Here is an 18,038-nt window from a genome sequence, read left to right as displayed (position 1 = left end):
AGTACCTGGCCCATAAAAAGCACACCATAAATTATAGTAATTATTGCTTTGTGGTAATTAGAAAATAGTATGAGAGAAGGAGGTAGAAGAAAAATGGCAGAAGTCACTGAGCACTGTTAGGAAGCAAAGCCTTTATGGAAACGTAGGGCCTTAAGTTCTGCCTCTAGACACCATTTGTCACAGAGTCCACACTGCCTGTTACATCTTTCTCTGGACAAGGAGAAAAAACCCAGGTTAGGTCAGTTCAGCTGGTAGTGCACAAGGATCAAGGATGTCTTTTCCTGAAGTCTTGCTGCCGGAGGTTCCAACAAAATGTCTCAGTCCTCTCTTATTAGACACCAGCAATGCATTCTAGGGCCCACACCAGGTAAGTGTTATGACCATCTTTTGGATTAAGTAGATTCAGACATTTTAGGGTTATCCTAACCCCAAGAAGTACAGACACCTTCTATATTGTCCTTCATTTGTCTCTGAAGCTGATGGGAAATCATTCAATTAAAACGAGCACTGCAGAATACATAAAACCACAATATGAGTTTAAGAAAATGAAAACGGCACATCAAAGGCATTCTGAAGCCTAGTTTTATGAAATGAAATTTTGTTTCATTTCCACTGATTTCCTCGGTGAAATTAGGTGACTGTCTGGGTAGCATAATGATGATAATGATGGGAAACCATACATACTCGAATGACATATGTAAAGCTTTAATAAAGAATGAGAGAGACTCGGGAGTGCATTAAATTGAGTAATAATTTATTATTTAGAGACCTCTACCCATTTACTCATTTTTTTTTTTTTCTGGAAGAATTGGCTCTTCTTCCAAGGTGTGCCATTTTTAGAAAGAAAAGGTTAACTGTGTGTGTGTTCTGCATGTTTGTTTTGTTGTTAGATGGTTGCTTATAGTTTGGTGTCTAGGAGAGCCATCCTACCTGTGAACCTTCGTCTGAGATACTGTGAGAAAACAGGGTTGACAGGATTCTGCATGTCCTATAGGAATGCACTGCAATTATTTCCAATCACAATTAACCTGATTAGAATAATGGACAGGAAGTGTCCCTCTGTAGCTAATGCAGTTTGGCATCAGCTGACTGAAATCCTTTGATAATTTCTGCACAGATGGCTGGGCTGAATGCAGCACTTTTTAAATTATTATTTTCATGGTCTCTTGGTAGGCCAAAACCTCGACACCGACAACAGACCTCCCTATTAAGGTGGACGGCGCCAACGTCAACATCACAGCTGCCATTTATGACGAGATCCAACAGGAGATGAAAAGGGCCAAGGTGTCTCAAGCCCTGTTTGCCAAAGTGGCTGCAAATAAAAGTCAGGTGAGTGGTTTTTAAAAGAGCAAAATCGAGGGCTGGAATTAGACCCTTCTCCTTCCCCCACCAATAAAAATACATCTGTTCCTATAATAATAATAACAATAATAACCCCCAAGAAACCTGTCATGTTCTGCCTTTTACTCTAGTTTGCTTTTATTCCCATTGGAGTTCAAAATAGAGATGAAGCCAAAACCCGATCTTTTTTTTTTTTAAGATTAAAAACAATTAGCCTCGAATGATTTCTCTCCTTATTCTAAACACTGCAATGTACTCTTTTGTTTCTCTCCCTTTATATATATATATATATATATATATATATATATGAACAAAACTTAGAATGTATATAACAGTACCTTTCTGAGACCAAGTTTTAGCCAAGTCTCATCACCTCTCCTGTTCCCACAAGGGGAATGGCTGACTCTGTTATAATAACCACTTTTCCCCAGGCCCAGAGACACCTTTTGATGTCAGGTGTTTCTTTTATGTACAGAATACAGTTGTTTTTTTCAGGAGAAAACACACGTGGGGAGTGCAGAGTAAGTGCTAAAATCTTTTAACAGAGAAACATAGAAGCTTATCCAGTAAAATTTTTCAGAGTGCTGGGATTGTGGAGAATGTAATGCTCTGGGGAAACGAGCAGACAGATGCTTAGATTTTTTATTTCTGAAAGCAGCAACAGTTGATGGGATCTACTATCTGCTTCAATTCTTCATTTAAAGGGACAACTTCTGCCCAAACCTAGAATCCTAGGTTAGTTTGAGTTGCATGCTTACTTATTTATACCTAGGGCGAACACCTAATGCAGAGTGGAGGAAACAAAAGTTAGTTAAAGCGTAATTTTGAGAGTCCTTGGATTCTGAGCTTGATTTCCACTGTGTCCTTGTATGACAAATGTTTTCATCCCTGCATATGTAAATAATAAAATGGTTGATGATCTCCCTAACAAATCTTCCGTTGTGTGCTATAAAGAAAGGAAGTGACTGAGTATTGTATTTCTATTAAGCAAGAAGGTTTTCAATAAAAATTAAGTTTTTAAAACTGAAAAAAATCAAACTATAGTTAAATGTTATGTTTAGATTAACTATAGAGTACAGGGTTAGCCTTTTTTACCTGAAGTTTTAACCTGATGTAGGTTATTTTCAGATGTTGATAAAAGGAGGAGAGTAGAATATCAGGGAACTTGGAAAGGGATTAAAATGTTTGTTTCCCTTTCAATTTCAGTGTAGTAATTTTTCCAGATTACTCTGACTTTCTCTCATCAATGAAATCAGTTAAATACAGCTTGCTAAGACATGATGTCCAACCATACTATGAAATACATGAAAAGAAAATACCATAGAGCCATCTTAAACTGTTAAATGCATAAAATCCCATGTACCACATGGCAAAATATAATGAGAGTTGGAGCTGTTAAACGAATAAAGCTGTTAAATGCATAATGCCACTTGGCAAAACTACTGTGCATTTAATGGTTTTCCACTGTGTAATAAAGGACATATGTGGTAAATGTGCAGTGAGTATAAAAGCTGCACAATTGATTTTGCAAACCTGCCCCTTAGTTGTGACTTGATGTAAATATCAAAGTTTCACACAGTCCTTCTTTTATAAGCAGCTTTCAAGAAAAACTGAAGACCGCAGTCTGAGAACTTGATTCCGAATGCCTGTAATCTTCCTGTTGATTTAGCACTATGGTTTTTGGAAATAGTGATGCCTCCAGCCTCCCAAAAGAATTCAGGTAGCTGATTGAAAGCTGCTTTTGCCAATTGGCAGAAGCTTAGCTCTCCAAATTTTTGATGTCTCCTGAAGAAACCAGTAGCCCTGATTTCGTAGAATTTAGAGGAGAACATAGTTCTGGGAATTAATATGCTGAAGATAAGATTGAGCTTAAGTGAGGATAAGAGGCTTTGAGGTTGTTCTTTTTTCACTGGGACAATGATCTCATTTTCATCTATGAGTAGGGAACCTTATTGTAAATAGCTGACTAGACAGGCAATTCAGACATTATGTTTATTATGTTTTTTTTAAAAAAATGATACTGCCAAACAAAATGAATTTAATTGGTAGTTTCAAAGGCAATTTAACAAAAGATATTCACTCCCATTTTATTAGTATCAGTATTCACTTGATAAAAAGTATATTTAGTAAAATCAATTACATGATTTGGTACATGGCACATATATTTGGTGGCTATCCATAAGGTGTATCTATGTGTGTGTATGTGTATATATAGACATATATACATGCGTACATATATACATATATACATGTTGGTATATATACATATGTATGTACATGTATGTATACACACATATATGTATATATACATGTTTGCATACATATAGGTATGTGTATACATGTGTGCGTGCACACGTATGTATATGTATACATATGTAAGCTGTATATATGACTAATATATATCCATAAGGTATATCTATGTGTGTATAAATAGACATATATATGCATAGACATATATGCATATACATATATGTATATATGCACGTATATATGTACATAGACATATATATATACGTCTATACATATACATACACGCACATAGATACACCTTATGGACATATATATCTTAGTCATATATATTACACCTTATAGATTTATATATCTCTCTTAGTCATGACTAATCATAGGACTTAACCTCTCCAAGCTGCAATGGGGAGCGGCCACACCCACTCCATTGTATTGTGAGAACTGAGAGGAACAAAGGTTTTTCTCTTGCATTTTCTTCCCTCCTTTTATTTTTCTCTGGAGGGATCTTAGGTTCTTGCAGTGACTGAAGAGCCACATGCAAGGGCTTTCCCTTCTCCTGAAGGTGAAATTAGGGAAACAATTAATTAGGTACTCTTGTGAACTGGAGTTGCCTTGAATCCCTGAAGGCCCAGTTCAAATATGCATAGCAACCTTCTCCTTCCATTTGAAATTTCTATTACCCCTCCATTAACACTCCTTGGTGTTATTTGCTGTAATCAGCTGTTAAGAATAATGTCTAACACTGCCATGTGTGTTAGGGAAGCCTTGAATGGGTAATAGGAAGAGGGAGGGAAGTTTTAGAGAGAGTAGGAATGGTGGGCCAACAGGGTCCTTGAGGACTGTAAGTGTTTAGGAACCAGGCACAATGCAAGGAAAGGGGTTCAGAAAAGGAGTTGAAAGGTTAGCAAACTGGTTCATTGTGAAAGTCCGTTACTGGGAAGTGTGTATATGTTTCCCTAGTGCATGGGTTACATGAGGATGCATTTGTAGGGTCCCAGACCACCTCCTGCAGCTCAGCCCCAGTCCCTTGGTGATGGCCAGGCCAGTCCATCCACTTCCATTAGGTATCTTCTATCAGGCCCTTGCCCCTTTCTTCATGGGAAAGGAGTCCAAGAAGAGTAAGACCAGAGGGAAAGACATGTTTATGCACATTTCACATTTGTACCTTTCCTTCATTTTCTAGTTAGGACCGTTTATTGGTTTAAAATAATTTTCTGTGTGTGAGTTCTGAGGATTACCTTACTTTTCTGTCTGCAGAATACTCAGATCATGGAATAGAATGACAGTGGTAATTCTCTGTGAATTAGGAGTTAGTGGTTCTTAGTAGAAGCCATAATGTAAAGGCATGTGGAGCGTTTTCTGTATAACTCCAGTCTGACCCTCACATACAAAGGGCCACCAGGGAGCGAACGCCCCACATTAAAGTCTGCATGGCCACAGGAATGCCTCATTCCTCAAAAGCTTCTGCTAATCTTCATGGCTGTCTTCTGCAGATTCTGTGGGGCTGCTTTCCCCCTTTCTTCCCAATTTTACCCAATCAGCTGTGATCTGGGATGTAGAAATCTAGAGGAGAGAAAACATAGTAACCTGTGGGCACATCTTCTGCAGTTCTCTGGGGACGGTTGTGTACTTTGACAGCATCCTCAGCCACATTTCTCTCCCTTGACATCAATTACCCCATTTCCCAGACACTGATTGTTTTTTTTCTTCTCATATCCTGCTATCTTCTCCCTTTTATAGGCTACGGTAGGTTAACTCATAGAATGCTAAGGATCATCTGATGTTGTTTTTTGTTTTTTTTCTTTGAGAGGAGAGTGAATCTTTATTATTTATTATTATTATTTGCATACCCAAAGACCCAACACTACGTATGTGATTGTTTTTTCCTACTAGCTTTGGGTAAAAATCGAGTAGGGAGAGAAATAGAAAGGGGCTTATTTTTAATCTCTATTTCCCCTTCCCTCCATTAAAAAGATAAACCAATGAACAAAAACTTCAGAAGGGCTGTGGACTTACCTTTTGTATCAGGAAGGTGGAGAGATACTAACACACCCTGTTCTGTTCCATACAGACAAGGGGAAAAAGACGGCCTGGTTGTAAACTCCAGATGCTGATAATGAAAGGGGCAGCCCCCAGAGCCTGCTGGGATAAAAGAAAAAGGGTGATTTTGGAACCAACACGGACCCAGGGGGGTCTCTGGTGAGGTGATATTAGTAAGATGTCCTCATCTTTACAAAGGTTTAAAGACGTCTGCCAATCCTCCGTGCTACCTATGCTTTTGCAGGCCCACTGGCTGCCGGAGCTGCCACTAAAATCAGGAATGAGAGAGTTCTTCCTACTACACACTTTAGAATGGGAGGCATAATTGTGATCCCATTGTAGCTAGAAGAGATGGATTTCTGGCTTTTAATACACAATTCTAAAATCATTTTCCCCATAGAAACTATGACCTACATGGTGATTGGGTTTCAGTATGTTCTGTGCTTCATGTACATTAGGATTAAGTGGATTTTGTGTACTGACCTTTATGCCTTATCACTATGTTTCTACAAAAAAAAAAAAAAGTTTCAAGTTCTCAACTGCTTAACAAATTGTATTCCTAAGTGAGAGTGTACTTATGTTTTAGATGTAGTTTACAAGCTCAGATTTTATGAACATTTTTTTTTTCTTAAACTCTCTCCTTACAGGTGGTCTAATTTGCTTGACAGGCTAAATAATTTAAAACATGTAGGTCTCCATGGAAGATTCTTTATATAAAAGAAAAAGGAAAGAAAGACTAATTAATTTTTGTTTTTGCATCTCTTCTTAAAATGTCTCAGGCATATATTTATACATTTTTTAAAGAAATAATTTATATTTTGTGATTACATAAGTAATTTAACAACCTCATTTTAAAAAATTCAGAAAGTGACGAAGAGTATAAAAATAAAAACATGGATCAGCCATGATTTCATGACCCAGATATAGTTACTATTAACATTTTAGAATCTTTTCTTTCAATGTGTATATGTTTGCATGGGAGTGTATGTGCATGTTTATATCCTAATTGATATCATAACTGTGTAACAAATAATTATAAGACAAGTTAAAACTATAATTTTTAAGACAACTTTTTTATGTAGGAGAGTAAATTTACAAAATATAAAATATTATCTTATCTCATTACTTAGTTTCCTAGCCTTTAAAAAATGTTGCACAAAGATCAAAGGTTTGCCATTTTGCACAAAAAGTACTCTAATGTTGATCTTACATTGTGAAGTTTCCATGTTGAGGACGCCTTTACTGGGGCTGGGATAACCCAGGGCACTGGAAGTAGACATGTTGCTGCCCTGGCCTCTCTGTTATAAAGAGTAACAGAAACTGTAGGCCATAGGATACCCTGTGTAAAGTGAGTTGGTGGTCTGTCTCCTGATGATTTTGATTTTGCCATTTATATTCTGCACGTAAGGTAGGCTAAAATGACGTGTGCAGCCTTGACTGAGTAGCTGCTAGGTAGGTTTCTTCAGAACGCAGTCATTCTGAGACCTATCATGGACCAGTTTCCACTCTTGTCAATTGGATCGAGTATACTAAAATTTAGGGGTGGTGTTCCAAATTCAAATTCAAAAAGTTTAATGTATGTATACTAAAATTACCATTTGAAAAATGTTATATGCTTAGTGAAGGAATTTCTCAGATTCCCAAATGCCAAACTAAGTGGATGTGAACGTAGTGATGCATGAGCATCAAGTTGAGCCCTTCAGTCTCCCCTCTTTTTCTTTTGGTAGAATCTCGAGAAATCAGATTCTAGTGAAGCAGTCTCCTCAGACATTCCGATAAGATCTCTGTTTTAATATCAACCTCATGATCAAGAATTGGGTTCTTTTTACCACCCTCACAATTAATTATGTTAATGTTTCATGCCTTAAAATTAGTCTTTATAGGAGTCCTTAGGCAATCAATAATGATGATGATAATGAAGATTGATCAGACTACATATGCAGTTCTTAAAATGTCAAATACTTTTAACTCATCACTAAAGTTTTAAACTCATTTTAAGTTCATTTTATCCTTTGCAGAAACCTTTGAGTTCATTATTTTGCCTGTTCATGACTTGGTAACTTTGAAAACTTGCGTGTGTCTTTGAAGCACATTAGGTTGCCATATTAAAACCTCCTCTCTGATTTCTTCCCAGCCCATTGGGGAAGAGGACATTGAGTTAAACTGTGATTCTTACAGTCATAGAATGTTGGTATCTATGAATGGTTGCTACCACTTTGCTGTTGAGACTATTTAATCTTCTTTTCACAGGGCCAAGACTAGGGTAAGGCAAGCTAGCTGCCTAGGGTGCAAGATGTAAGAAGGCAGGCACACACTTGTCAAACCATACTGTTTACATTTCATGCACTAGTCGCTTGCTCACCTCTTTCTAGTCCCACCCTGATCTTTCAAAACAGTCTTAACTCTTGGTTGTCTGCCTGTCTGGTTTCCCCAGCCACTACCCCGCCTGCCCCCCCAACTCCCGCCACCCACCCATTATGATAAGTTCTTTAGGAAGTTTGCAATATACATTGATATGTCACAGGTGTGCTGACGTTTGGACCTGAAGGGAGGCACTGGAAGCATTTTTATTGTTTTCTGTTCGATATTTTAGCCTAATACATTTTGCTGTTAATATCTTTCTACTGTTGAAGTGAAGAAGTCCAAAATTCTAGATTCATTCTTCTTTTTTGACAAACACAAATGACTTTTTCAGGTGCATATACCCATGTATGCTTGCATGTATGTTTGTACATATTTATACATGTAAAGGCATACCAAATCTCCATACTATTAAATAGCTATGTATATTCCATGTATGCTAAGGAGAGCAACAACATTTTGTGTAATCCCATCTTGACTTGAGCACAGTCTATCAGAGGTTTAAAGGGCTCTTCTGAAGTAAAATTTTCCTTACTCTCAATTACAGACTCAATCTTTACAGACACATCCATAGAAATGTCAGTGACATGCATAAGATAACCCAGAGATAGCTACAAATTGGTCCCCATAAAAATACAGTTTAGAATTTAGTATACAATTTTGAAAAGTAAAGAAGCAGATCATTTTTACTTATCATATTTAAAGTATAAAATAATTAACCTTGAACTTTAACCAAACAGCCAGCACAATTTTTTCAGGTTTAGATAACCTCCTTGTCAGGGATTCATTGAGGCCTTTGACAAGCCTTCCTTGTAGTTAGGCTTTTATCCATTTCAGTTTTCTTGATTAGGTTATCTTGAGTCATTAGGGGGTTTATTTATTTTAATAGACACTTATTGGATTCATGAAAAGAGAATTTGGTGACGAAGAAACAAGAGCTGAATATTATGTGGCTCATTTCACACTTCAGAAGAGTCTCAACCATCTGAAGAGAAATCCTTTCACAGTTACAAAAGTTTGTTTGGGGACTTTATGTGCTTCCATGTAGAAAGCGAACTGTCTGTGGTTAATAATATGAATTTCCTTTTGAGACACTCAGAAAACATTTCCCTTTGGTTACATATGCTGACATTTTCTGTATTGAAGATGTGGGTGAGTAAATGGCCTTTTGCATTTCTGCTGCAAGAATCTATGAGTCATTCTTCTGAAGAACTGTTCATTTGCTGAGTTATTCATTCATTAGAGTTCCTAAAGGGCCAAGGGAGTGGGGGCTACTTACTAATTAGTAGGTGAATTAACTCATTAGCTTTGTATTAGGCATACAAAGGGGAATAATCACTGTGACAAGGCCCTGCCTTCAAGGAGCATATACAGCTTTATTCAACAAGGGCAAAGTTACTAACTCTCTTGTGGGAGATTAGAGAAGGCTATGGACTTGTGTTTAGTGCTGGGCAAGTTCTAGTTTGTATTTGTTCTGAAATATTGTAAAAACTGGAAAATTGGTCATAAACATAGACCAATGTTTTTAAAGGAAAAAAATCATGGAGGCTGTGAGAAGTTGGGGTCCAAACCAACTGTCCTGGGGAAGAGAAAGCAAGCCACTTTGTATGCAGAGGCATTTCAGTACCATGGACAGGAACCCCACTCTTTTCAGCTGTGGTGTGTCCCTCCCCTCCTTATCACTTACACATAAGATTTACAGCTAAGATTCAAACTCATATCTGATAGGCTCCAAGCTTGAACACTGGGCCATATTATTTTGTTGTGAAAGGCCTCCCTGGTCATTTGAACATTCTCAGCCTTTGGTATGTGGTTTGGAGGATATGTCACTCATTGATTGTCGACTTGAAATATTTTAATCTTTTAAAATATTTTCTAAATGAAATAGATATTTCCATACCTCATTCATTTTCAATTGAAGAGAGCTTTAAAAACTCTAGTATTAACAACAGCAACAACAAATACACACATACACACACATAGAGAGAAAAGAAAGTGGTTAAAATGATAACATTGTTTAAATGATTGATGTAGTGTGGTTCTTTATGATCTATATCATGTCTTTTTAGAATGAACACTCCTCGAGGGTAGAACTTATGAAGCGTGCACTTTATGAGTACCCGGCCATTGTGGGTCCCAGTTAATACCAAGCCACACAAGTTCACTATGAAAAAAGATATCTAGGCTAGGATAACTCATGCTCTTGACTTTATTGTAGCCTTTCCCCCCAGAACGTCTTAAAAAGGAAGAAGTTGGGGGAAAGAGAGGAAAATAAAGATAAGTTAATTCTTCATCATATCAGTTAAAAAGCCTTCAATGACTCCTAGGGCCCATAAGATTAAGATAAAAATTGTTTTTTTTTGCTTGGCATTCTTTATAATCTAAGCCCTACCTTCATTTCTAGACTTTCAGTCCTCTCCCCACCTGGTGGAAATCTATCTTTATCTTCCAAGATTCACCTTGTATGCCATATTCTCAATGATGACACTTTTCCTGAACTGCTTCGTGGTCAGAATTAATTACTCACTTTCTTGTTGGCAATCTTAATTAACCTTTCAAGTAAAAAGTAACAATGACAATTAGGTAATATATGTAATGTACTAGCCCATTGCATGGCATGCAGGAGATGTGTGCTCAACAGAAAATTGTTAACAGAATCAATGTCCTGAGAGACTACTATTACTGTTTGCAATTTATATAATGGACTATTTTCCCTATCATATTCATGTATTAGAGATGAGGAAACAAACCTTAGAACATTGACAAGGTTGCTTCTGAGAATTAGTGCTTCTCTCCAACAATAACTCTCTGAATTTGAGTCCGTAAAACATTCCTCTAGGCTAATTTCTATGTACTCTAATAATTTTGGTTCAATCTAATGACTGTTTATTGAGAAGCTACTATGTGCAAGAACCCATACTCTGCTCTTAAAATGCTAAAATGAGTAAGAAACCAACCCTTGCCCTCCACTCCCATCAAGAAGCTAACTGTTCTGATAGGAATGCAGACATACCCATCCCTAAAAATAATGATTGAGTTGTGAAAAGGTATAAACAATGCTTCAGGGTTACACAAGAGTGGGCAACAAATGAGACCACATCAGCTGAGCCTTGAAGTATAGCTTCTCACGGGGAAAAGAAGTTTGAGTGTGAGACATTCCATTTAAGAGAGTAACATGGCAGAAGCATGAAGGTGAGAATGTACCTGTGAGCAATTCACAGTGGCTGGAGCACAAGGTCAATAGGGGAATTGGTGGGAGACGAGGTCATGAGAGAAAAATGGGGGCAAATTGTGGTTATTATTGTTGCCTCTTAGTAGTGTTCTTGAATTGTGAACTAGAAATTCTCCCCTTTATGCAACTCATTAATGAAACTATCACCTTAATAAAAGATAACTATGAATTTATTATTCATCTTCCAGAAAGAATTAATGACACATTTCTTCAAATAGTAAGCATGTCTAATACATTTACAATGTGATTTGCTTTGTAAATGTAGATTGATATGCAACTTTTCAGGAACACGTGGATTGTAAACAAACTATGTCTTGACTGGTAGGAGTGTCACCTCACCTGCATAGTTGGAAGGGCAGTCAGAGTTGTTTTTTCTACTGAGGGAAATATATTTGTTTAAGAGGCTGATGAGATGGCTAAAATGAGATACGAATAAATATTATTTGCTTATGCACCCTAATGCTTGGGAACTTTTTAACCATTGATTGCAAGGAAGCAGTCTTTGAACTTATTAATGCATTCCTTCTCTGGATTCAGATTTTGGAGGTAAAATAAAGTTTTAATTGCGTACCTCTTGGTATTATTACACTTGGGCTCCATGTATATTTTTCTGTATAAGTTCCAGGAATTTCCTGTATCTAAAAAAGCTTTTTATTTTGAACTAATTTTAGACTCACAAAAATGTTGCCAAACTAGTATGGAAGGGATCATTGCACTGTATTGTATGTCCCTCACCTATCTTCCCCTAATGTTGACACCTTATGTCACCATAGTGCAATTACTGATGATAGTACAATTATCAAAACCAGGAAATTGACATTGTTTCTATACTGTTAACTAAACAAAAGCCTTATTCTAATTTCAGCAGTTTCTCTACTAATGTCTATTTTCTGTGTCAGGATCCTATCCAGCAACCACATTACATTTAGTTGTTATTGTTTCTCCTTGATCTTCTGCAGTCTGTGACAGTTCTTAAGTATTTCCTTTTCTTTTATGACCTTGCCATTTTTGGTTATTTTGTTGAACAGTTCTCAGTTTGGGATTGTTTGATATTTTCTCATGTTTTGACTGAGATGATGCATTTTGGGCAAGACTACCTCAGATACGATGTTGTAACCTTTACAGTATATCATTTCAGAGCATTCATGGTGTCAGTATATCATCACTAGTTATTTGACCTTGACCACTTTGTCACGGTTATTTTTTCTTTGTACCTTTAACCCTGATGGTTTATCACTGTCAGCTATTTCTGACAGATAACAAGATCATGGAATGTAAAACCGAAAAGGAACTTAGAGACCATCTTTTGTTAACCCATCCTTTTACAGTTAAGCACCCAGGAGCTTGAAAAGGGTAACTATTTGCCCAAAGGTCACCCAGTTATTTAATGACAGACTAGGAACTTAGCAGTTAGGTCTTAGAGATCCGTGTTTGATACTCTCTACACTTCCTAACTATGCTCAAACATTTGTAATTTACTCAGTCCTAGTTTTACCAGACTGTGAAAGTTAAATGAACTATATGAATATCCAGCCAACCTTTGGTCAAAACTTAAAACCAGGCTAAGAGAGAAATCCCAGGGAAGTATATACTCCACAGTTCATGGTGCCCACTCACAGAGCTGGCCAAGGCTGGAAACCAGATGAACTTCTGTGTCAGCATTTCTGAAATGAAAATTATTCTCATGGAATGCTCCACATAACACAGAGAAAACAACAAAAACCTACTTGAGATTTTTAACAGAAAAAGGAGATTTGTTTATTAATAATTCATGAGTTCCCATTGAACATGCACGACAGAAACAGTGCTATTCAATAGAGAATACTGTCATCTGTCACTGTTTTATTTGACATTTACACTTTTTTTTTTGCCTGATACTGCAGAACTTTCTTGGATGGCATGCAAAAATTATATAAATGAAAAAAAAATCCCAATGTGGGGACCCTTTATCTCTTCTGTGATGGGTTCACTCACAATTACATACGTGTGTGTTCATGCAACTGCGTGGCACTTTCTCACACATTCATTAGCCAGCAAACAAGCTAATAAGAGACCCTATTGAGAAAACAGAGATAAGCATCCCAAATGGGCTGGTGAAAAGATGATATGAATAAAATGATGGTGCATGAGATGGGAAGTGAGGTGGAAGAATAGATTTCCTGAAGATAAGCATACAAATACGTGGAATGAGCAAGCGAGCCAGAGCAAGGAGAAGGCAAATCATGGCTGCCATGAAGAAAACTAACACAAAAATACATTGCCAGTTCAGATACAAAATAAATACCTATAAATGGCATCACAGGAGTGCCGGTATTACGGAATAATGACCTTTAGGAGAAGAGCAAGGTAGAGTTAGGATCACCTTCCGATTTTGTGCTACTATAAGACTCTTTACAATCTTTCTGCTCTGTAGGTTAGTTATTATTATAAAAATCACAGAACCAGCTGATACATTCATAAGCTAATTATTGAGGCAGCTGGGTACACATGGTGCAATATGTCCAAGGCTGTGAAGTATCACAGATTTCTTGGGGCCTGCTGTGGTGGGGGTGCGCTATTGAAGGCTCCATCCCTTAATCTGATCAGCCAAGCAAACACTTTGTGGGGAAACTAGATTAATAACCCTCTAAATACCATGAATGTGCTTCATCTTCAAAACCGGGTTCCCTTAAACATGCTATTAGCTCAGCTCCATGAGGGATTTGAGGAAGTTCTCTGGTGCCTTAAGAACAGGGTCTTGTTGGCTACCTCCCTGTGCCAGAAATTAATTTGGTTTGCTTATGTCTGCACACATGATCACACTTGTGTCTAATCTGCTCCCTAATAGCTTCAAGGTCAAGACCTTGCATGTCAGTGGGCAAATTGAGCACTACACTTCTTAAAGACTGATGGCAGACAGCACACAGTCCATAACGAGGCCTGTAGTGTTGTTCTAAGTGATTGTAATGAGTGCAGATTATAACAGCGCATATAAATCAAATGCAGCAATGAATGTTGTGCGAGACATTCCCAGTGTCATAAGTGGAGATACCACTCAGCTGTCACCTGTCTCCTTTCAAGCTGCAGCTTCCCACAATGCAGTTCAGTCCTCAAGCGGAACAGCAGGTGCTGTCTTCCTTAAGGTCTGGGTATCTCAGATCTTCATCTTTTAACAGATGCAGGTTTTTGTTTGTATTTTCCATTGAATGATTGGTCTCCATGTTCTTGCCTCCCCTGGGAGATGTTAAACATACCTGTTTGAAACATTTGAAAGAATTCAGTTGGATACTTACTCAGATTTGTGAAAAGATAGAGAAGTAGGAGCTTATTTTTCCACTTGTTTTCCATTTCAAGAATTTTTACTTTAAGCAAAGAAACCCTTGAGGAAACACTTGGAGATTTTTTAAAATATAGTTTATTTTTAAAAATATAATTTATTTTCTGGTAGGGATAAAAAAATTTGTCTTTATTTTTTATATACATTGCACCTTGAAAATCAAACGTTATCTGCCTTTCAATTGAGTTGAAAAAGAAATCTGTGAAAATACTTGGAAAAATATTTCCAAGCAAATGATAAGGTATCTTGTTTTCATTCTTCCTAACCTTCTAACTCTCCCAAGCTTCCAGTTTATTGCAAGAAAAGATCAGGTCTGCGCAAATGTGGCCTCTCACTTGTAAAAACAAGGCAGTGTTGTGTTACAGATTAGTTTATAAATCCCCGGTGGCTTCACAGTTCAGTGCCTACAGCTGCTGCAGATGGGCCTGGGTTTTTGTCTCTTCGCGGTGCTGCAGCCGGCAGTTGAAGGAGAAAATGGAATGATCAGGTTATTAACATGGAGGCCGTGAGGAAGAGGCTGCACAATGAGAACAGCTGGTGTTGCTGTCTTGGCTGATGCAGCGGAGATAATCAAATCTTGCCCTTTTTTTGGGTAAAGGCAGAAGACACAGTGGAGAGTTAGACAAACAACAGCTTATGATATTATATGGGGTTTTTATAATGCATGTCAGGAAATTTCATTGGCTTACAAGTGATGATATAGAATTTGTTGAGGTTTGGGAATATTTTTCACAAAGTCATTCATGTTTATGTACCTTTTAAGATAAATTTTTACTCTTTTGCAAGAGACATGATGTGGGACAGTTCTTGTTTTGAAAATTAGCGATGTAGCTTGGAAATGATGGGTTAGAAAGCTACTGGGTAAAATATTTTGACATGAGTCAGTGAGCGATGTTGACAGCATCCTCTGTATTATTTTCATATAATCCATCATTATTTGCATTACATTTTCTTTCTTGTGCAGTTGAAAGAGAGAGAACATCCGGATGCCAGAGTTTGGAAGCAGACATTTGCAGGTGTGACCCGACCAACTGCCTACCTTCCTGCAGGTGTGGCTGTGGCGGGAAGGTGATGGTTAAGAGGGCCTAGAGCCCGAGATATTCAGAGGTTGAGCAAATATGCATTTCTTTTCATTCTAGCCAAGGTTATTGCTTCTATTTTGCGGAGTTATTGATAATTGTAAGAATATTTCCTCCCTAGAGAATTCAGTGTTGTTTACACCTAGACAATTTTTCTTTTTTAGAATTTGCTGTCCTGTAATGCACATTTGTTTATCTTCACTCTTAGCATGAAATGCTGCCCAGTTGGGTAATTTTAAAATTGTAGCTGACTGACACAAAATACTTTTTCTGAGAACAGATAACTATAATCTTGCTTATCTTTTACAGAGAAACTGCAGTTGAGAATATATTCTATAGGCAGAGTGATACGATATCTAACAAGAGGAAAGATTCTTGGGCAGTGGTATAACCACCTATGTGGTCAGGGGTTGGTTTTTAGAGTCAGATTGTTCCAGTATCTCCCCAGCTTGGTGGGAACAATTTTGACAGAAAAAGATGTACTGTGATGGCACTGGACCACAGTCAAGGCCCCCTCAGCTCCTCTGCACTCTGCAGGTTAATGCAAGCGACCTCCTCTCTCTCCAGGGCTGGCTGTGTGAACTGCTCCGCTGGAAGGAGAACCCAAGCCCAGAAAACCGCACCCTCTGGGAAAACCTCTGTACCATCCGTCGCTTCCTGAACCTTCCCCAGCATGAGAGGGACGTGATCTACGAGGAGGAGTCGAGGCATCACCACAGCGAACGCATGCAACACGTGGTCCAGCTTCCACCTGAGCCAGTGCAGGTCAGTGTCCCCAACCCCCGCATCCCACCTGAGCAGGGCTCTCTGTGCCAGCGGTAGCTGCTGAGGGTTCAAGTAGCACACACCACACCAACTTCTGTTAGAGGGTGTCACATGCCAGGTCCCAAGTACGGAAGATGCTGTTGTCACAGTGGGTACTGTGTGTATATTTGTGTGTGTGCATGCGCGCATGTGTGTGTATGTACACACAAAGAAAAATGACTGAGAAGTTGAATGCCAAAGACAGCTGCTTTCCTGAGAGCATTTTACTTGTGGGATTATAAAGCCAGAGCACTCACGGAGAATTAAATCTCTTGATCGGAAAACATGGTTTCCATCAGTTCATTTTCTATAAAAAACCTGTGAAGTAGTTTTGCATCCAAAATCCCTCAAAGAATGTTTGATTAGACTGAGGAAAAGAAATAGCCACATGACCTAGGGAATACCATTGAACTCATCTGAACCTTGAGAGACAGATTGTGACAGATTCTTAGAATTTTAAGATGAGATTTTGCTGTCCTTGGTTACATCTCATTTAGAAATCTGCCTTCCTTTGGATTGTGTGTTTTGTTGGCTTAGGTTTTGCTCTCATTGAGAGAAATAATATTGCTTTGCCATAGTAATTGAGTTTAACTACTGACACTTTCCATAATCTAAAATTAATTGCTTTCAAGAAGAAATACTGATTGAGATTTCCAACATTAGGCCCCCTAGAGTTTGGCCCACAAATTGTTGTGGTAGGTTATAAGATGGGCCTGCTGCCCAGTACCCTCAATTTCAGCTGCCACCAAAGAGGACCCTTCTGCCTCTCTCTCAATCTCCTGAAGTAAGAAAAAGTTGAGGCAGGAGTGCATGTGTGCACATGTGTGTGCAGAATGGAAGAGGAGAAGACAAAGGGAGAGTGAGGCACGGTTTCTTGATAAAAATAGAGAGGAGTGGTGAGGGATGCAGTAAAACACCCCACCCTGAGGTTCCTGTCTCCTTTCCCCTCACTCCCCCTCACACACTTGGGAGAGAAGCCAGAAGTTAACACATCTTTACGTCACTTTTCATCTAAATATCGTCATCTCTGCCAATGATTTTGTGCTATGCTTTTGTGTTATCACTGGTCAGTTTCCAGGGACAAAGTCACAGAGTGAATTGCCCAAACTTAATAGTACAGGCAGTCTCTTGCAATATCCACAGTGATCCCAGAGTTAGGGATGGGGATGGGGGTGATGAGGGTATGCAGCACATCCTCACCCTTTAGGACCCACCGTCCCCCTTTCCTTCTTGGTCCTTTTCTGACCAAGGCCTCATCCACCACCAGGGCACCTCCCTTTAGATAATTAAACCCATGTACTGAGCCACACAGAGCAGTGGCTTTCAGACTTCGAGATTCAATTGAAATTATAATTAAAGAGGGGCCCAATACAGGCTTTCCAACCTTTTATTTTAGAAAACAAATTTATTTGAAAAGTTTTAGGGAAGCTCTTATTTACTATCAATATCATTTCATAACATACTCTTTGATAGCAGACAGATTAATGAAATGGATAGCCTCAGACAAAAGATCATGTAAACGGTACAGTTCAGCCGTGTGAAAATCTATCACTCCCCCAACATCCCCACCGCTTTTTTTTTTTTTTTTTCTGATTTTGATGTGAACTGTATTAGATTT

At 38.2% G+C, this 18,038-nt stretch overlaps 1 protein-coding gene across 7 annotated transcripts in view; it reads left to right on the top strand.

Annotated features, from left to right (window-relative positions):
* The window catches only part of LOC105468137 (SATB homeobox 2), a 198,739-nt gene that overhangs the window by 145,761 nt on the left and 34,940 nt on the right, over positions 1–18,038 (top strand). For all 7 annotated transcript variants that reach the window (XM_071073141.1, XM_011718171.3, XM_071073140.1 and 4 more), the window contains 2 exons: positions 1,174–1,329; positions 16,184–16,381. In XM_071073141.1, the coding sequence (XP_070929242.1) occupies positions 1,174–1,329; positions 16,184–16,381 (354 nt within the window). The remainder of the gene's footprint in view (positions 1–1,173; positions 1,330–16,183; positions 16,382–18,038) is intronic.

This window comes from Macaca nemestrina, chromosome 11 (genome assembly GCF_043159975.1).
Source record: "Macaca nemestrina isolate mMacNem1 chromosome 11, mMacNem.hap1, whole genome shotgun sequence".
NCBI classification, from domain to species: Eukaryota; Metazoa; Chordata; class Mammalia; order Primates; family Cercopithecidae; genus Macaca; species Macaca nemestrina.
Note: the sequence above shows the minus strand (reverse complement) of the source record. Positions and strands in the feature narration are given on the sequence as shown.